Source organism: Accipiter gentilis, chromosome 2 (genome assembly GCF_929443795.1).
Source record: "Accipiter gentilis chromosome 2, bAccGen1.1, whole genome shotgun sequence".
Classification (NCBI taxonomy): Eukaryota; Metazoa; Chordata; class Aves; order Accipitriformes; family Accipitridae; genus Astur; species Astur gentilis.
Window position 1 is genome coordinate 51,056,044 of NC_064881.1, and position 21,114 is coordinate 51,077,157.

Below are 21,114 nucleotides of genomic sequence, written 5' to 3' on the forward strand. Positions count from 1 at the left end.
GTCCACAGATCCTGAAGCCCCTCAAGGTGCAAGCTGAAGGGGAAAGCTGCTGACACCGATATAAGACCTTGCCTCCTTTTTCCGCTGATGGTGCATCTATCAGCGGTGGGAAATGGGTCCTATGGGCCTGACCTGCTAAGGTGAGACTGTACGAGCCATGGCCAAAGGGTCTCTTGTCTTTAATTGCTGGAGGTCTGGTTTTCCAGCTCTGAAGACCACTGGTTTCATGTGTTTCACCAAGGAAAGGGGGTGGGCAGCTTTACTTTCTAAATCTGGGCACTTTCTTGTTTCCAAAGGCTCAGCTGAGCTTCTCTTCTGTACCCAGAAGGACTTAGCTTTGGTGGTGATAAAGCCAGATATGCAGGAGTGTCCGTAGCCTGATACAGCTTTGGCTGTGCCAACTCAAGACTTTCCTGTGTCTTAGAGAGGGGCTGGAGTAGATCTAACTGGATTGTGAAGATGTCTAACACTGGGACAGGTTTTGTGGTCTGCATTCTTGGAGTTTTTCAGGACCAAACTGCAGAAATCCCCGAGCAACCTGGGCTGATTGCCGAAGATGACTCTGCTTTGAGCAGAAGGTTGGACTAGAAACATTCTGAGGTCCATCCCAGCCTGAATTATACCATGAATCCTATGGCCACTGCTGGAGAAAAGGGGGAGCTCATCTCTACCCCAGACAACTCTGTAGAGGGGCTCTTGGCCCACTGAAGAAGCTGCCACCACTTTTGAGCTTCTCCAGAGAGGGGGGCTTCAACTGGGAGATATTTGGGCTTTTGAAGAAGTTAATGCTCAAGCTGGGGCTGCTGGGAGCCTCCAGCTTTGGGACTGTATTTGCCACATCGCCCTTTCTCACTATATTTTTTTTTTCCTTCTTCCCCCCTGAACTTCAGGGAATCTCCGTCTGGGATGAGCTAGTTTATTTTTTGCTATACAGCTTTTTTTCACCCTGTACTTTGCTTAGCTCTGGCACCAGCATTTCTCTATTGTAATAGATCATTTGGATCAGCAGAGGGAGAGCAAGAGCAAGGAAAAAAGAAATGGACACACTGAGTATAAGGGGGGGTTGATGTCCCCAGGTGCTCTATGAGCCTCACTCAGAAATGAACTAGCCCTGCGGAGAAATGACCCTCCCGGCCACCTGCTGAGTGAGTCCTTCTGCATTTTCACTCACAAAAGGGACATCAGGCTTTCTCAGCAATCTTTCTTCACCTGGTGGATGCGAGAAAATCTCTTGATTGCCTTGCAGCAGTACCAGCACCGCAAAAAAGAGCAAATCGAAAAAGTGTGAACCCTCCAAACTCAGAATCCAGGTTAAAAGATTTTCATACAGGTCATTTAGAAATCAACATTGCCACAAAAAAAGTAAAAACATGTGAAAATCACCTAGTCAGCCACTATTTCACCATTTCAGAGAGAACAAAAGGGATGAAGAGCTTTGTGCTAGCCAGCAACGTGACTCAGTGACCCTTAGTTTGGCAATGACACATGTTGTCTTTGTTATCCAAAAAATCCAAGGTCCTCAAATTTAGCAAGTTGCACAAGGTTGCATTTAAGCACCACTGAGGCCAAGGAGATTAAAGCACACAGCTGAGTGCTTTGCTAAATCAGGGCCTCAGCCTGTAAATATTTGTTAACTTAGTCCAAGAACATAGGGAACACAAATCTTATGGATCCAATGAGTGGCTGGTGCACCAGTCAAGGCACTCAACCCTTTCTGTTGTTTAATCAAAAAAAAAAAGAAAAAAAAAGAACTTTAAACAACTATTCAAATATCTGCCTTTTGTTAATCTTTCCCAGTAATTTTTAGCCCAATAAGCAAGCACATCGTAGGACTACTTATAAACACAAGGCATTATTACCCATTCCATTTGCAAGGAAAAAAGCAGAGAAAAACTCCCAAGAGCATTCAAATTGTGTAATTAAGATAAAGGCCAAAAAACCAAAGGTCTTTACTCACATCTATCTGCCTCTACCATGTGGTGGGACCATTTTTTCAATGTCAGCTCCCCCAATAATGACACAATAGTAATAAGTCTAAATGACTTACAGGAAAAAAAGAACTGAGTCAAAACTCACAAGGTAGCTCATGGGTTTCAGCTCCCATCACCCAGTTTGATCTAGGCACCCATGAACATCCAGCCCCACCTGCAAGCCCCACCATTTTGTTCAACTCCTGTTCATTCAGGGTACACTCTGCCTATGCTGTGTTTGATCCAAGGCTGGGAAAGCCACATTCTGTACATTACTTTGGTACATTACTACTAATAAATGCCCATCAGGAGACAGCTCCCAACTCCTCAGCCTTTGCACTCCGCGAGGAATACTTTATCTGAGAGGCACTGAAGGTCCAAGGTGAGATGTATGGCTTCTGTAGAAGTAATGTATTCTCAAGGTGATGTAGGGCTCCTGTTGGAAAATCTCTGGAAAAGCAGTCTCTTTTGTGCACCCTCTTAGGACCACTGATCTGGAGACCGCTAGACTTCTTAAAAGCCAGCATCCAGGCATAATCCTTGGGCTGGTCCTGACAGACTTCATTCAAGAAGGGTTTGGTCCAGCTGCTCCAAAGGCAGCAGCAGTGAAGTTATTTCAAGAACAAGCTCCTGTAACTACTTGCCCCTGGCACTCAGCATGGGGCTGAGGGACAGACATGTAGTGAGTTTTTGGCAGCACTGGGCAACATTTCCTCTGGTCCTGGGCCACTCTCAGGTGAGATGGGAGGTCTCCCAGGTTGCTGCGCATGTTGCTTTGTCTTCTTTATCTCCAGGGTGGCAGAACAAGGTCTCCAATACCACATGGTGAGACCTTGTGGAGATCTGCTATGTGCTGCCTTTGTTCTCTCATAGCTGAGGCCTGGCGACAGCAATATCGCTTGCTGTGCACAGGGTCCTTCCACCATCCCTAGCGAATCTGCTCTCCTCCAGGTTGCAAGAGACCCTTCTGCAGACCAGAGCACAGACATGAGGGAGCAGTAGAACTACGCCAGCAGCAGCTTCCTACCCTCATGCAGGGCGCTGTCTGGGACGATGACACCCTGGGGCTGTTGTTCCTAGAGCAGTAGGTTGTCCAGCACCAGTTTGCTGTAAGTGGCTGCAATTCTCCCAGAGCCTGGAGTAGCCGGTGAGAAACACTGGAAAATATTCATTGCAACCCCCCTGTGGACTTCCTCTGGGTCTACAGCTGAAAGCTGAGAGCCCTGGGGTGTCAGGGGCCAGGAAAGACCTTGGCCATCCAAATGGGAGCATGTGGAGGGCTCTTAGCTTCATGCTAATGTGTGTCTTCCCACCCATGCGTCCCAGAGCCATGGTGTTGGAAGGTTTGGTTAACCACACTGGTGACATCCATCTGAGCCAGGAAGGCAGAAGATGTGGAGGAAAGCCTCATGACATTCCAGTGCCCATGGCTCTGCGATGACCAGCCATGGCCCATCCTTGACATCTTCAAGTCATGAGAGTCTTGGATGTACTTTGGACTTAACAACCAAAAGCCGGGGAATCTGAGATCCTGTGGGAACCAGGCTCTGGCGTCTGGAAAGTCTGGGGTGAACTCCTCAGCTGTAACACTGGGTGAGCTGCCACAGGCAGCTATCGGTTAATGGGCTGCGCCAAGGTGTCCGTAGCCAACAGGACATTACTGATCCCAGAGAACACCATACTAACTGCAGTTGGCATGAGATGCACCTGCAGAAGAATAGACTGCAGAGGTACTTGTTGCATCCTTAGGTCCCTCTCATACCAACAGAAAAAAATTTTGCAACGTGTTTTTTTCTTGCAGAAGGTCTTGGCTGGGTCTGTGGTGCTGGAGCAGGGCAGATCTCACTTTATTGTTACTCCGACTCTGAGAGATGGACCTGTTTTATTGCTCTCACATTTCGTGACAGCACAGGATGATGGAGGTTCTCAGCAATGATTGTTTGGTGTGTTTAATTGGCCTGCAATTAATTTTATATTTTTTCTTTTTAAAGAAACCCACGAAAGAGCTGCCAACTTTGCTGATGTAGTTGCTATTCACTTGGCCCACCTGGGAGATGATCAGGGCGGCCTTGTCCAAACGTTGTAGTGTCTGTTCAGGGACAGTCCACTCCAACTGGAGCTGCAAAGACCTGGTGCTCTCAGACTTTTTTATTCTATTTAGCCTTTTATTTTCCTCACTGTTTTCTGGCGGTGAGGTCTGTGGGGAGGAAAGAAGGGGAAATGAGTTTGCCTTGTCATGAATTACATCCCTTCTGCCCTCTCTTTCTTGACTCAGTCTGGGGAATTTGCCTCAGGACCGTGCCCTGGTTGTCTTGCGTGGAGAAGCCCTGTGGTCCCCTCCATGCAGGGTGCGACAGTGCTGGATGGCTCCTGAAGAGGTCATCGATGCACCACACATGGCCAGTCCAGCGTTGGGCCGGGCTAAGGACAGCTGGACCTGCAGTTTTCCCATCCCAGCCATGTGTCCTATCCATCCCCACTGTGCCAGCCACTGCCCCACCACAGCCAAGTGAAAACTGTGCCCAAAAGAAGGAGTCAGGCTGCTCCAAAAGAGTCAAAACTACACCCCAAGCCTCCAGACTTTGCTGGCTCTGGATCCATACCCTCACCTGCTGCCTCCTCCTCCAACTAACAGTGATGTTTGCCTCCCCAGATTGCTGGCAGGATCCAAAATGCCTCTGCAAGCCTCCAGCTCCGAACGAGGTGTCCCTGCATGTAACCAGGCATCACTATGAAGACACGTCCCACAGCTCCTCCTTTCCTCCCCTCCCCAGCACGCATCCCGCCCTGGCCAAAGCCCAAACCAGAGGCTTGCATCTTCCTACATCCTCTCTCGCTTTTTATTTCCTCTGCAAGGAAGTCTGGTGCAATGGGAAAAGCACCATAAACCAAAGCATGACTATACAAGACTGTGAAGAAACTCCCCAGTGAGGTGCACGCTTTCCTTTCAGGGGGCAGAGCTGAGAAACAGTCGTGAATCCATTTTTTCCTCATAGGGGGATGAATTCACAGCTTGTCCATCCCAGCCAGAAGCAGAGCTGGGCTCAGAGCAGTTCGTGTAGGTCTGCAGAGCAGACGCTGTTCTCCATCACCCCTCGGGCTGGCGGTCCCCAAAACCGTGCCAGTCCCAGGGATGGTTTATGGTCTCCCAAAAGTGACAATCACAGAGCAGGGTTGCAAGACACCAGGGAAGGCTTTGCAAACTCAGCAGGGATGCTCTTGGCACAGCAAGCTGCTTTTACACCACACCCCGGCTTTTTTCCCTTGTTTTCAGAAAGAAGCAAGATTTATGTGAATCATCCTGGGCAGTTTCAACCCAAACGATGCTGAGTAGAAGAGCCCTCAAGGAGATTATGTTCCCTCCAGATTTGCAGGGGAAAAGCAGCCACTTCCCTTGGGGACCACGGCACTGAGGGGGCCCTCCCTGTGCTTGGCAGGATCTAGGGCAGAGCCTCGCTGAAATCATGGGCGAAAAAATGGGCTGAGCTGTGCCTCTCCATCCATGGGAGCCCCTCTACCCTGGTACCCACCTCTGCCCGGCCACACTGGCAGCCCCAGACGTAAAAGGTAACGTCTGAAGCCTGTCCCAAACCAGCAGCTCTCCCAGATGGAAATGTGTGGAGGTGTTTTTTTGGGTCAGCAGGGCCCTGCCCTGGCTGGGGAGAGTGGGGCCCGGTGGCAGCGGTATGGATGAACAGTGAGCAGGAGATATTGAGGTGGGTTGGGATCAGGGACAGATGGTAAGGTGGGACCATGGCTTTGGGCATGAGGTGCCACCTAGCCGATGCATCAATCTGTAGACATGGACTTGTCCCTTCTTGCAGTGGAAGAGAGGGCTGGCAGAAACCCCATACAACCCCATATTTTTGCCATCATCCTGCTCCCAACCTGCTTGGCTTCGTCCCCCACCTCTCGATGTACCTGGCCCCTTTCCAAGCTCCGGCGTGTCATGCAAGTGCCAGGGCTCTCACTGACAGCTCCCCCAGCTCTTGGTGCTGGGGTCTCCATGCAGCTTCATGCATGGCACACTGGCTTTTAAAGCCCCTCCCAGTCTCCTGTGCTGGGCTGGACCGAGGCTTATGGAGGTGTGCAAGCTGGGAATCACCTCTCTTGGCTGTCCACAGCAGGACTCCAATTTTGGCAAATCCCGTTTGCAATTGCAACAGCCCGCTTTGCAGGAGGAGAGACAGACCATGAAGTAAACCGTGAGACCAGGTGGTTCTTCGCCCAAGCTGTATATCAAACCAAAGCGGTGTTCGGTGTAGGGTCCCAGGCCAGTTGGCACTCCACGTCCATGCTGGACGACGTGGCTGAACCCCTCCATGGCCTAACAGGGGAGACCTCATGGTATCTCCATCCACCACCAGCAGGATAGGGAGATCAGGACAACCTCTGCTTCCCAACAGCAGGGTACAAAGCAAATGCCCCATTTGGCGAGTCCATCAGATAGGGCTGCACACACAGCCATCGAGTTTATTCCCCATCTGGGGGGGGGGGGGGGAATGGCTTATTGCCACAGGAGACGATAGGACTGGGCAAGCCTGGCCATGTGTGATAGGAGGCAGAGAATTGAAAGGGCAAGATGCTTGGATTCATCCCACCAGGTTGTCATCTCCCCCCTGGATTTATCACCCGCTGCTAATTAGAGGCAGCCGGTGCTGTCTAATGTGGACAAGCCCCAGCTGTGTGCTTGCAGGCAGGGAGGGTACGGCTTGCCACGTCCAGGCGAAGGGCTCTCAGATGCTCGAGCTCAGCTCATGTCCTCAGGAGTTCGCGAGCTGAGTGGGGGGGGTAGTAGTGGGGAAATGTGAAGGGCAGCAAAAGCGAGGCAGGCTCTGCCGGGGCAAGCACAGCCCAGAGCCAAGCTTTTCTTCTGGCAGCTGGCACCAGACATTCGCAGGGGGATAATTTTTTCTTTTTTTTTCTTTTTTTTTTCTTTTTTTTTTTTTTTTCCTCCTGAAGTGGCCTGAATGGGCCCTTGGAGGGGAGAACATTATTTAAACCTGATGTGTCCCCTCTGGTCCTTCCAACGTGGTCAACCCCGAAAGGCTGCAGATGCTCTTCCACCTTGGCTCACTGTCCCATCTGCCAGTAACTGCAGATCCCACCATCCCCTGAGTCTTCCCCCGTAGGACCCCCTTCCCTGGATGGAGGCAGAGGAAACCGCCCACACCGCACCGAATATCCCCCCATTGTCTTCCTCACTCCTGGGGACGCCCGATGACACAGCCGGGGCTGCGACCGCGTGAGCCGCGGCAGGGCGGGGAGGAATCTCGGATGGGATGCAAGGAGTGGGAAGGACCCGCGGCGCAGTTTGGTTTGGCAGCCCCTTACAGACAATAAAAGGTCAGGCTGCAGAGAAGCCTGTTTTGTTTTTATTTATTTATTTATTTATTTTATTTCCCTGGCTTTTGTTCAAGGCTGCGTCCTTAAGGACGGAGATTCTCAACCCCGGTGGCAGGCTGAGAGCATGGGTGGGCGGCCGGCTGTTTGTGCTGGTGGGTTTTTTAGCAAACGATTGTGCTCGAGCACAGGCTGCGAGAGGAGAAGACCAGGGTAGGTGTGAGCTCAGGGTGAGAAGGTGGTGGAACTGGGCACCAGGATCTGGCTTGGTACCAGGTCCAAAATCTGAAGCTTCTTCTCTTTCACACTGAAATTTCAGGGTTTTCCAGGGGACCCAGTGGATCAGGAATTCAAGCACGTATTGTGGAGGAAGGTGCACACGTGGAATAAAATGTGGGCAGTCCCTTGCCAAACAACCCCAAGCAGAGCCTGAGATGAGGCAACAGGAGGGTCCGTAGGGAAATGATTAAGTAGGGTTTGATGGTGTGGTCCTGGCCGATCAGCTGCTTCACCCCTTGATTTTGGGTAGGGTTTGATGTTTTGGAAATTGTGCTCTCACTTCCTAAACTTCTCAGGGCAGGGACAGCTTCCTGGTCCCTGCCGTCCCGCAGTCCGACGGTCAAAGACCACAACACCCTGCTCTCACACAGATGGGGCTTTGCAGGGTCACCGTGGCTGTGCATCTCCAAAAGCTCAGAGAGGTGAGTTAAGCTCTCACCCGGGGTATCTTGCCAGGCTGCACGCAACCACCTCCTCTCCTCGGCCACTGTGCAAGGCCACAGGGAGATGCCGTGAGCCCCCGGGAGCTGAGATGCTGCCATTATATCCATCTTCTACCTGAGCTTTCCTAAAAACTTCGGGATGCAATAAGAAAACCGGTTCTTGGACATCAGGCAGCTGTTTTAGGCTCAACCCAAGCAAGACTGGAGCTCGATGCCTTGGAAGATGCAAAGGCTTTGTTGCACGGACAAGTATCTTCTCCTGGTCTCCAGTACCCATACTAACATGGTGCTAAGCCTCAGGAGCCTGCTGAGCAGCTCAACTGCCTTTGTGGGACAGACATGTCTAGGAGTGATGTCAGGCTAATAATAACAGACTAATTGTTAATAATAACAGTCTGATCTAGAATCTGATTCATGAAAGCATAAAGAACAGCAATATAATAAATGCCAGTCAATGTGGTTTTATGGAAAAGGGGTCTTGTTCTACCAACTTGATTTTATTCTTTCAGATTGTAAGGTTGGTTCATAAACATAACTGCATATGCAACATGCTTGTAAAATATTAGATTTGTACAGCGTGGCATTCCAGTGGGGGGGAAAAAGCTCCACACATCAGTAGAGCACGTGTTAAATGAGCTAAGAGTTGGCTAACTGACAGATCTCAAAAAGTGGTGATCAATAGGGAATCACTAGTGACTGGATCTGTTTCTTCAGTGGAAAATCCTAGGCCCGAAGCCATGCAGCCTTCTCTACCAGTGAGCTGGAAATAAAGGCAAAATCGCTCCTGAAGAAGCTGGGACGGGAGAAAAACGAGGTGGATGAGGACAGATAGCCACAGGGACTGGTCAGTCCGTCTTGGTATGAAGCTGTTTCCATGCAGACTTTAGCCCAGCCAGCTGGAAAAGGACCCCAGTGGTGGGCTGAGGGATTGAAGTGCGATGGGCTACGGCTCAACCTCTTCACGGCATGACGGATTGCGTGGCGACAGCTGATGGAGCCAGAGGCATCTCTTTGAAAGGCTTTGCGTTTGGTAAATCTGCAATCCATGATAGAAACACTCTCAATAGAAAACAGATGACAGGTTGAGTAAGGGGTGCATGTAGGGAAGCGATTTAACTGCTTTAGATGGAGTTTGAAATTGCATACAACATATAGTTCTGGTGTCCATACTTTAGAGAGGATACTGAATTGTCTATGTGGGGAGCATACAGTCTGGACATAATTCCCTTTACAGCGATGGACACCTTAACCTTAACAGAAGAAGCTGGACGAGACAGTTGTAATGTCAGGAGAAGGTGCGTGCCCCAAGGGGAGTATCTCTCTGGAGTCTCTTTCAATGACCCAGTTTTGCATCCTATGAGCTATAAGATATTCTTTTCTTCTCCGGGATCATCACAGGACTATGGGATAGTTCAGGCTGGAAGGGACCTCAGGAGGTCTCCTGCTCAAAGCAGGGTCAGCTATGGGGGTCAGCCCAATTGCTTACGGCTTTATCCTGACACCCTCCCAGGATGGAAACTGCAGATATAACAAGTTGAGGAGCTGCAACCAGAAGGACTCAACGTCACTTCCCAGTTGTGTCACTTGGCTACAGCTGGGGTAGTTACAGACACATGTCTCTCTGCACTACTGAGCTGTGTTGTCTCCCTCAACCTAGGAGATTTGCAACCCAGAAAGAGCCCCAAGATGCTTGGCCCTGGTATTTGGCAGCAGCGGGTGAGTTTTCAGGACGGCCCTTTATCACAGCCCTTTTTTCGAGCGCTGAGCATCCATCCTCCAAAAACAAATGCCTTGAACTAGGCACCCTGAAACATCTGGCCATCCTTCTCCATCTGGCCATCCTTCTCCGTCACCCACAGCTGCCCGAGTGCTGCAAAAACAAGCTGGTGCTGTTTGCCTTAAAGATCAAAGCTCATTCGAATGCATGGCTTCTCCCTGTCTCCACCTGATATCCAGACGAGATGCCCTGGCTTAGGTGACTCAGTCCCTGGCTGAAGTCAGCAGCGCTGCCAGCCTCACGGTTATCTCTGCGAGGCAGAGGCAGCTCTTGCGTCGTGCTTCTCCCAGCACCAAGCCATCAGGTCTCTAATCATCTCCCGCCCCCAGTCCTTGGATGGAGGCCCGGCTTGGCCGTGACACGTCCCTGGAGGCTGCCTGGTTGCTGTGGGAGAGCCGCGCAACCTCCTCTGCTCTGCGAGCCCCAAGGGAGATGTTGCAACAGAAACCAGCACCTGCAGCCAGGGATGGGCATTTTCCACAGCCATTGCTTTTGCAGGGAACTCCCTGGCTTCGTGCAGCACACGTAGCTCTCCGGCAGGATGCGGGAGAGGCTGTCAGTTGAGGGTTTTTTTTCCTTTTTATTTATTTTTTTTTTATTATTATTTTTAAGGATGCGCTGACAAAGCTCCAGGTGGCTGTTTGGCAGCCGCGCTTTCTCCTTGGCTGCTGATGCCGACAGCGAGTGACTCAGTCCTTTCCAGGCTCTGTGCAAGCCTCTTCCCCTCCTGCCACTCAAATGTTTGCTCTCTCCGATGGTTAAAACAAATTCTGCCCCGAGGTCCTGCTCAGTGAGCGGCTCAGGCAGGGCAGCACAGCTCCTTGCTGTGGTCATGGCGTGGAGTGGCGAGTCGTAGAGCCCCTTTTTCTGAGCCGTGGGGGTGGTCGTGTAAGTCTGCGCAAAGAGTTTCTCCTTCCCCCTCTTGCTCTGTTTGCAGGGAAAGCTCCCAGGGCAAAACCCACCCCTGGCGCTCCGCGTTACTGTACCTTTGCCAAGCAGTGCCTAATTCCCCACTTGACTTTTCAGCTACATTTGTTGTGAACGTTTTAATTTTCTTCCCAACCCAAGCTCTGCCCTACATTTTCATACCTACGAGCATGGGAGTTTCCAGATACCGCAGTGCAAGCAGGGCAGCACCTCCCACCCTCCTGTGACTCGTGCCCAGACCCACAGGGTCCCCCAAATCCTGGGGGGAGGTGAGACCTTTGCCCCTGCAGCCTCCCGTCGCTGCACGGACTCTCCCTGACGGTGCACGTCTCCCCCGGCACAGAGGGAACCTGGAAGACCCCTTTCAAACAGCACGATGTCCTCAGGTGGAGATGTTGCAAAAGGGCTGATCCCAAGTGGGTTGACGGGAGCAGTGATGAGAGCCACGCTGTGCCCAAGAAGAGCCAGTGTTGGCTGTGACAGCCAGCAGTGGTCCAAAACAAGCAAGGAAAAGTTTCATCATGGCTCAGCACGTAGCAAACAGGGAGCGAGGTGGCACGCACAAAGCATTTTTTATCCAGTCTTGTGAGCCTGGACCGTGACTGGTCTAGAGTTTACTGAAGATCCTGCAACCTCTGTGGGTCTGCAGAGAGCTGACTTTCTGAGGTGGGTTAGTAACATTGACAGGGTGAACTCTGAGCCATGGGTCATCTCCCAAGGCTTTGGGTGTCTCCAGCATGGGGGTGTCTATGTGAGCTGAGCATCTGGGGTCCTTCTGTAGTGGTGGAGCTCTGAAAGAAGTGTCCATGCCAGGATGAGATTGGTCCCTCCTGAATCTCTAGTATTGACTCTTTACTTGATCTCTGCTGTCTGAAAGGGAGCCAGGCATGAGACTAGGCTGTGGACACCCACCTTGACCTGGGTGGATCTCACTGCTTTTGGTGTTGGCAGGTCTGAAGGCACCGCAATATGTGGCTGTGATGGGGCTTGTAGGTACCCACCTCCTTGAGAGTGGGGTAGAGCACTGCAGACCACGGCACGAGTTGGGAAGAGATCCCAGGACTTGTGAGTAACCAACTTAGACCTCTCCAGAAAATCCCAATTTGATGGAATTTCATCGTCCTCTTCTTAGGGAAGGCAGGAACCCGTGCATGGAGTGGCAACAGCCTAACACAGAGAGTCAGGGTCTGGCCTGCAAAGGGGTGCACATTTTTTGGTGACGGAGAGCAAGGAGGAATGCAGGCAGGTAGGAGACAGCGTGTACAGGCAGGAGCGCGGGCGGGTGTTGCTCCAGCACACGCGCCCATGTTCAGAAGTCCCCCTGGCCCTCCTGGTTGGGAGGCGAGGCAGCAATTAGGCTGATTGAAGGCCCAGTTGCTCATTGCACAACCGCAGAGGCAGTGCCCCTCGCAGCTGTGTGGTTCAAAGCCTTCGAGGAGATAAGGATCTGCCTTGCAGAGCACTTGCGGAGGGCTGGGGCAATCCAAGGATAGCTTTGGCCATGCCACCCTGCTGCAGACCTCCTCTCTTCCAAGCTGGAATCTCACTGAAAAGTCTTCCTGAGCCTACAGCAGCAAGAGGGGAGTTTCCACCCCTCTTCCCCACTTACCCCACCCAACCCCTTGTAATTACTCCGGAGCTCACACAATTAGCGTCAGCTTTCCTTGCTTACCAGCCTGTTCATGCAAGCTCCTGCTCCTCAGCCACCATGGAGACTCTGGTCTTTGCCTTCCTGCCTTGGTCATGGGGGCCAGTGTTAAAAACCCAACTGGTTTCGCGAGCAAAGCCTGTTTTCATGTCCGATGGGTGGTATCTGCCAGTAGTGAAGCATTGAGCAGATCTCCAGTGGGTGGGATGTGTGTAATGTCTCCTCCGGGTGGACTTCTGGGTATCTAACCAATGTTAGGCCATGTTCTACTGGACTTAGCACTTATGTCTTTCCTTTATCTGCTATTTTCATGGGTCTTGTAGGAACATAGCGTTGTTGGGAAGCTCTCATGCTCTGTGGGGTTAAACCAGTCATTGGGTTCAAATCCTTGGGGTAGAGAGATGGACAAACAGGCCTTACAAGCCCCGTTGCAAATAGTTTAATCATCGAGACTAATACTGAACCATCATTATGGCAGTGGAAGTGTAAGGAAACCTGATCACACTCCGGAATTTGAAGCAGTAATGTCAGTGCCCACCTTGCAGCAGCCTTGAAGCAGCTTCTCATGCAGTGACCCGCTGGCCCATGCCCCCCTGCCCTAACCCAGGGCTGAGCTGGTTGAATGTTTTCCCCTGGAAGAGCTTTGATATGGACAACACTCACTGGAGAGGATCAAAAGCTCCCCGGGATCTGCTGGATTTGTTGAGCAGTGGTGATTCCCAAGAGCCCACCTCCTCAGCAGCCTGGCTGGTGCATTACAGTGCCTGGTTCCTCCAGGAATCCCAGCTATGGGGCAGGGCTGGGGCATCTGGAGTTGGAACTGGATGGTGAGAATGGGTAAGTAAAACCCATCTCACGTCTTCCAAATCAGACCTTTTCTCCTAGCAGGCCCTTCCTGCAGAAAACATTGAGTCTGGGTCATTTCAGCCTTCCCCCTCTCCCAGGGAAGGGAAGATATTTTCCACAGGTGATATGTGTCAGTTCCTGCAGGAATACTGAGATACCTGCCACGTCTCTGAGTGTCCCATGTCCTGCCTAGGTCAGTTGCCTCCACAATTTTAACTTGCTCAGTTGGTTCTGAGCCTGAAGAAGAGCTAGGCTGGACCACGGCTGACCACAAAGCATTAGTGGGGTTAGGGATAAAAATCACATTACAGAGGTCATTCTCCCATCCTGACCTTGGATGGGACAAAACGTGTGTCCTGTTCTTAGAAGTCCTCCAAGGGCTTGAACACCATGTCCTCCCTCCCAAAGCCCATTTCACCAGCAGAAAGTCCACCCTAATATTCAACTCAGCTCCTCCTTGCTGGTGTGCTGACCAGTCCACCCAGTCTACCTTCCTGGGTGGACTGGGGGCAACATGTCTTGTGTTGCTCAACTGGGAGATGCTGCCCCAAGACCTCAGACACTGAGCAGCTGCTCTCCACCCAGTAGATTTAGCTGTTAAACTGGTCTATAATAGGAAAAGCAGCAAGGGAGGAAGAAGCAGCCATCAGATCTCCAGCTACAAGATCTTCCTAACCCAGGTGACCCTGGCAGGTGTGTTTATACTGGCAGACAATGCATATTTCTGAGCTGGTTCCTCCCATTGCTGCTTCATTGCAGAGCCCAGAGAGGCTGGTCACAGTCAATCCAGGTATTTGGGGTGTTTCTGGTACAAGGGCAGCCCACTGCACAAGTGACCTCAAGTGGTCAGGCTCTTGCATGCTATGATTTATTAGCCACGACCCCTTGGGGGCCCAACAGGGGCCCTCAGTTGGGTAGCTTGTCCAACAGCACCCTACAACCTTGCTATGGGGTCAGCTCTTTCCATGCGGGATAAAAGGCGTCTCTGAGCCTTACAACATCTTTTGTCCAACTACAACAGTTGAGACACGCTAGACACAGGATCGGGGGGTGGGGGGAGTGGGCTCTGCTTATGCCAATTATTTGATGATGAGGTGGGTACTTAAACACCATGACACACTTTGGTAAGTGAGCAACGCAATTAACTCGCTCAGCCAAGTCCGCTGCTGCAGACCAGCTCCGGGGTCTCCCCACTGCCAGATCCTCCTCTGGAGAAGACCTTGCTTGGACTGGAAGTCAAGGCCGTGATGGCTGGTCTCTCTCTGACAAGGTGCTGGCTCCTGACCCTGCTGTGATCATGGTGGTGATGTTGGGGTCCTGCTGGAAGTGGGGGCTGCCTGGCCTGGCAGTCGCTGCTGAAGACCTGCGTGACGTTTTGCTAAGGAAGGGCTGGAGAATGACTATGCAGTGACTATGGTGGGTGGGACAGAGAGCAGCCCATGAAGAAAAGGGCTTTACATGAACACCTGGAGCCCTGGGTGCACCCCTAAGCACCTGCCTTGGCACTGGGCAAATCACTTCTCTGTCCTGGGCTCAACTTTATCGAATCTGGCTGAAGCCCGTCATCTAATTGCAGTAGGTCCAATCCTTTCCCAGCCACTTCCATTGCGTGTCCCAGGAGCTCCCAGGAAAGGGGAATGGGATGAGAGGAGGAAAATAACCCAGGGAATGTCTGGGACACATTTGGGATGGGATGGGAGTGGGCTGAGGTCTCCAGCCAAGGACCCTGACACCCCCCCCCCCCCCAACCCCACCATGCACCACTCCACCATCCCTTGGCCAGAGTTTGGCTCTGCCTTTGCCTCCCCCATCTTAATAACTCCCCCATTAGCAGCACCGCAGCACACAGGGATGTACAAAACAGTGAACGCTTTTTATTTTGCTGCTGGAGTGTAACCACTGTAATTTCATAAAACTCAAAAAAAAAAAAAAAGAAAAAAGTGATTACTAAAAGGCATACATTTTTTTTTTTTTTTCCTTTTTACACAGGACATAAGTAAACAGACAAGTTTCTTTTTAAAAAGGTTATAAAGTGTCAAGATCCTATACCTCATCTGCATATTCAAAGTGATGCCATCTGATACAAAAAGCATTGGGTATAATAATTTAGCTATGGCTCAGACCAAAAAAAAAGTCATCTGGGCTTAATCTACATACTACTACGATTGCCCATGGAGTTAAAAAGGAAAATATGCAGTTCTTTGTTGCACAGAAAGAAACAGCAGGGAAGTCGAGAGTTCATTGGGAGATCATCGTCTAAAGGAAAGCCGAGCGTGGTGAAACACCCCCCCTCCCCGGGAATGTCTGCTAGAGCCTGCGAGCGGGACCACAGCTGGCCCGTGACCCCCCTGCTGCGTAAAGAAACCAGCCACATTTTTCTCCCACCAGACAGTATCCCATCCAAATCCACCCGCCAAACTGCACCTACCCAGCCCACTGGAAGCAAGATGTAAGACCCTGGAAACTGCATGGAAGTCATGAATCTCCCTGTGCGCTTTCCCACTGGGACTAATAAAAAACCAAACAAACCCAATGAAAAAAAACAAAAACAAACCCCGACTCATTCTACTGTAGATAGAGCAAGACTCTGCTTCCTCGGGAAATCTGTTATTCATAAACCTGCTCATCCAAAGCTCTCAGCCCAAGCGCCACAGTGTCAGCCTTATTGCAAGACTCGTAATACACATTTACAAATGCAAAGTCTTTAAATATGCATCTCCAGACCTTTCTTAAACAAAGAGCTCGCCATTTGCAGCAGCTGCATTGCCTTCCTTCCCACCCCTGCCCCCACCATGTGCTTCATCCCACTGGAAACTATGGAGAACAGAAGGGGCACATGAACTTCTTAACTGAAACGCAGGTGAGGGCACACATGTGCCACCGGTGTGAGGACACAGCTACGGATTCCTGCTCAGATTTATTCCCCCATGTGAGGTTCAGACATGACTGATGCCTGGGCAAAGCCTACAAGCTTTTGGTTTGATGGTTAGAGCATTTCTGCTTTGCCATCCCTTGGGTCTCCAAAGCTCTTGCTACCAGTTCGGAGCCCTGTCCCTGCAAACTATGGAAAGATAGAGGGTTTCCATGGAGGAGGTGAGAGTTGGATAGGGGCGAAGAGGTATAAAAAGCAGTTTGTGCCTTTGCTTCTGCATAAAAGGGCAGGATAAGGTGGTTGGTTTGTAGTCAAAGCCATGGGGGTGTCTGTTCCCTATGACATCTACCAAGACTCAGTGGAGACAACTGGAGCAATAACAGAATTGGCAAATACATCAGAATTTTAAGGTTCTCCTTTCAACATCTTGGCATCTGAGGTGAAACAAGGATTAGCGTACAAGGAGAGACCCAAAAACCAGACCAAACTATGAGCCCTTGGCCGCTTACTCCTCACTCTGCTGCTACATGTCTATTGAGCTCCAACTTTCCCTCTTCCCCAACTGTCCCAAGATATTTGTGAGGAAACTGGGCTCTTCTTTTCAGATTTCTAAGCCAAAACCCAGTTGGAAGATCCCTCAATTTCTCCAGACTGTTATGTTTCTGTAACCCTCTCTGGGCTGAAACACTGAGGAGCTGGTACCTCAGAGGTAGGAGCCCAAGTCCATATCAAAAAAATTCCAAATATTTGGCAGTCCAACTCAGAGAAACCTTGGAGCAGGTTCAAGCTCTCCATGCAAGGACAGCAGCTCCTCAGCTGCTGAGATGTCCTGTGCATGGAGCAGCACATGGGAGGTGACAGCAAGTTCCAGGACAGGGGTGGAGAAACCCATTGAAGCAAGAAAAAAGAAAAAAATTAGGACAATTAAACCAGCATGGTTCTGGTTTTTGGTTGTTGGTTTTTTTGGTTTTTTTTTTTCAGCAACTAATAAAACTGAAGAGTACCAAGATGCCGCACTGCCAGCCAGAGGTGCTCAAGATTTGGCCACATGGATTGTACCAGGTCAAGGACTGCTCTTACACTAGAAGCTCCCTATTTTTAAGGTGTTTGGGTTGATGCTACATAAAGCAAAGGAGCACTGCAAAGCTTGTCTCCCTCATGTCCCCCCCGAAGAAGCCCACCGAGCCGAGATGTGAGTGCACTCTCATCAGAGCTCAGCACCGAGCACTTCCACCGTCAAACCCTGCATGGAGGAGGTGAAGAGTTCCCATGGCCAAAAGAGGCTGAATTCAAGCCCCTCTGTCCCCATCCTGACCCCAACTCAAAAGCATCATGGCTAAAGCCCTGGACTGCTTGCCCTGGCCAATCCGCCATGTAATGCTCCCATGAGCATGGGTGAGGAAGACACTTCTCCTCCTCTTACCAGGGCAGAAAACATCTCCAAGCCTGCAAAGCAATGGTTCCCACCGCTTTATCCTAAACTCTTCACAAGTCACGGCACAGCCCATGGTGACCAGGGAGCGCATGGGACCGCGAGGTCTCTTGGCTAAGAGGGATTGGGGCTGTTCCCATCGCAAAGCTGAGCCACCTCCTACTGCCCCTGGGGATGAAGCAGCACCTATTTTAGCAGCAGGAGGACACAGCCGGGGAGGAAGGGGACGGTGACCTACCCAGTGGGACTGCTGTAATACAGGATCTGGGCCTTTTTATCAGCCCAATTTCTCACCCTTCTCAACCAGCGCGGACTCTTCGACCATTGCCACCTTCCCCACAAGACATAGGAATCAACAGCCTGGAATGGGGCAGGAACAACTCAAGGGACCAAGGGCTGTCCCATGATGTGGAGGCTTGGACAGGCCAGAGGCATGTGGTATGACAACCCCAGGGCCACACACGGAGGGTCCCCATCTCTCTCGGGACCACAGCCTGTACCACGGGATGGCCATCCCTGCCGTGCAGTGAGGCTGGCTCCCATCGGGAGGAGTGGAACTGGAAACGGCTCCAAGCTCCTCCTCTGCCCACATGTGGTGGCATGAAGCCGTCCCCTACCTTTCTGCAGGTACCGAAGGTGTCTAACCAGCCTTCCTAACCGCTTATCCCAAGAGATGAACCCTCTGAAACAGATGTCTCTGGATAGTCTACGTTTCGAAAGGCACATAAACCTTTGGAGATACCCAATGCAGGGCACTGAAGGCATCTCAAGTTGGGCAGCCTAAAACCACAAGACGCTGGATGACTAGCCCTCCTTGCCCCAACAACTGCGATCCTCTGCAGTTGAGCGGGTGAGCAGCTGCAAGCCCAAAGAATACCTGGAGTATCCCTTGGGCCACAGTTATGCCCTAGTGACTGTGGATGGGAGCCAGCCGTGACCTGGTGCTGGAGATCACTTGGGGGGGGCCACGGGTCACCTTCTGGGCTCCACTGGGCAGCGATGGGAGAAAGAAAGGCCAGAGGACGTGCGGAAGACAAACAGTTTGGTTTTTTTTTAAAGGTTTTTTTTTTTTCCTTTAATTAGCAAATTTCTTCTTATCCTCGTCAAAAGAAAAAACACCCCCATGCCCCCTACGTGCCCACCGCTCCAGCTGCTGCAAGCATTCAAAGGCAGAAGGTTGAGAGATGTTTAATGTCCCGGCTCAGGGGCAACTCTGAGTCCACCTCACCAGGGCACGTGCCGGGGGGGGGTTGTGGGTGCCAGGCGCCGTGTTACAGATGTGGGAAAGGCAGGTGCAAAATTTGGTGATGTGCTCTTGCCAGGAGCACCCAAAATCCCCCAGGAAAGCTGCAGCCCAGCCCCTCGGCCAGCAAATGCAGCGGTGGAGGACATGGACGTGCCCCGAGATGCACGTTGCATCCCCAGGGCAGCCAGAACTGGGGTTTGCGCCACGGCTTAGTGATGGGGACACGACAGGAGAGAACCCACCACCCTGTGCATTGAGTTTGGAAGCTATAAATAAGAGCACCCCACGCTTTGGGGGACCCAGTGCTGACCCTGCAACCCAGCAAAGCTGGGTGCCTCAAAGCCCCGCCGCGGTCCCCGAGCTTTCCAGCACCCCTGCCTTGGCTGCAGCGAGCCCCAGCTGCAGCATCCCAGCTGGCATGAAGGCAACGGGGACATGATGAAGTGGGAGAGGAAGCCATAAGAAAGGAAACGGTGCCGGGGAGAATTGTTCAGCCCTTCCCGTGGCCACAGGCCCCTTCACCTCTCCCTGCTGTCACCATCTCCCCCCCGTAGAGGCCATCGCGCCGTTCCCACCTCCGTCCCCGCTGCTGCAGCCCTTATTTTATAGGGAAGAGGTGGGAAAGGGTTTTTCTAGGGGTGCTCTGGCCCTCCTGCTCCCCATCCCTTCTCAGCTGGCACAGCCCTGCCTGCGTTACTCCAAACCAAGCACCCTTCACCCCATCCCTCTCAGTGCAATGGGAGGGGAAAGGGAGGAGGAGAAGGAGGAGGAGGAAGGCGATGAAGAACCGTCACGTGAGCTCATTGCCGGCTAACGCCAAGAGTCAAAGGGCAGCGCTGCCTTCCCTCCTCGGGGCTCTAGCTGGAGAGAGCAACCTTTTTCGGGGGTTCGGCGAGACGACCATGCTGTGGGTGCTGGAACACGGTGGTGGTGCTCCATGTCCCCCCCCACCCCAGCCCTGGCAGTGGGGTGGCGTGTGGGGTGTGCAGGGCTGGGCAAGGAGGTGAGGGGGTGGGATGTGTGCGAGTGCCCGGGTGTCTGTGTGCACGGATTTTGGCAAGAGGTCATTGAGGTTACATGATGCAGCATTTGTTCTTGTGGTTATGAGGGTCCTTAAATCGGAGTCTCTGCTTTGGTCGGTATTTTTCCAAGTACGTCAGCTGCTTGCTGTTGATGGCTCCTCTGCGCTTCCTGCGGGGACAGAGAAGGGTTGGCACAGTCAGCGGTGTGGCAGAAGACACCCCCGCACCCCAAACCCAGCCCTGTCAGGGTGCTGAACCCCCCCTGCCTGGAACAGAAAGGGATTTTGGCCATGTGCATCCTCCAGGGATGGAGATGAGCACCGACCCCAGCAGCTTTTCTCACTCGTCTGCCCTGGGAGTCTCAGGACATGGAGAGCTGGGGAAGAAACATGTGGGTAGCTGGCAGAAGCAGGGTGCCTGCCAAAATCCCCCTCACGGATGCTCGACCCTCTCCCAAAGGAGAGAAAAAGCAGCTCCGGCATCCTGAAAAAACTCTGGGACAGCCCAGATCTCTCCGTTCCCTTGGAGAGGGTCTGCTTTCTCCCCCAACACCAAAACGCCGCTCGACTTACTGTCGGATGAACTGGATGGCGTCCTCGTACTTCATCCCGCTCTCGATCAAGGCCAGCGCGACGAGGACGGGAGCGCTGAAAGGGAACAGCAGTGGCGGTCACTCTCCAGCCGTGTGGCCCAGAGGCTGACATCCCGTCCTGGGACGGAGGGGACACACGGCAGGGCTGTAATGTTGGTGTTATGGGCAGTCGGCAGCGCCGGCTTTTAGTTTGTAATTTCTTGCCATTTGGCTGCAAGTGCTGCCCGAAAGAATGGCTGATTTTAGAGGTAAAACCCTCAGGACAGGGCTGGCAGCTGTTTGCTGCTCTTCTAATGAGCACGAGGATTTTGGAGGCAAATCTATCGGAAAAGTGGATGTAAATACACATGCAAAACCTGACCTGCAGTTTGGGGGAGCAGCAAAACACAGCAGCTCGTGAAACGCAATGGCTCCCAGTTGTAGTGGGAAGCATATTGCAATATTTCCAAGATGAGCTCTTAGCAAAAGCAACATCACCGCAGGGCACTGGCAGGACAGCACCGAGAAACCCGGGTACCCCCCCCGGTGCCCAGGATTTGGCTGTGAGAAGTGCAAGAAGGAGCTCAGGCAGCAGCTCCCCAGTCAACATCTATTCCCGCTAAGGTCTCCACCGCATGCAAAAACCCTGCTGTAAGGTGGAAGGAGGAGAGCTGGCATGGTTTTCTCTCTTTCCCCTTCATGAGTGGGGTGGCAGCTGGGGTGCCAGGCTCTAACTTA

The 21,114-nt window shown here is 52.0% G+C and overlaps 1 protein-coding gene across 3 annotated transcripts in view; it reads right to left on the reverse strand.

The window, feature by feature from the left end:
- Positions 1-15,085: 15,085 nt before the first annotated feature.
- The window catches only part of PTP4A3 (protein tyrosine phosphatase 4A3), a 46,207-nt gene continuing 40,178 nt past the window's right edge, over positions 15,086-21,114 (reverse strand). For all 3 annotated transcript variants that reach the window (XM_049819854.1, XM_049819844.1, XM_049819834.1), the window contains exons 5-6: positions 20,378-20,452; positions 15,086-19,974 (exon numbers count right to left, since the gene is read on the reverse strand). In XM_049819854.1, coding sequence (XP_049675811.1) covers positions 19,857-19,974; positions 20,378-20,452 — 193 coding nt within the window. In that variant the 3' untranslated portion in view covers positions 15,086-19,856. The remainder of the gene's footprint in view (positions 19,975-20,377; positions 20,453-21,114) is intronic.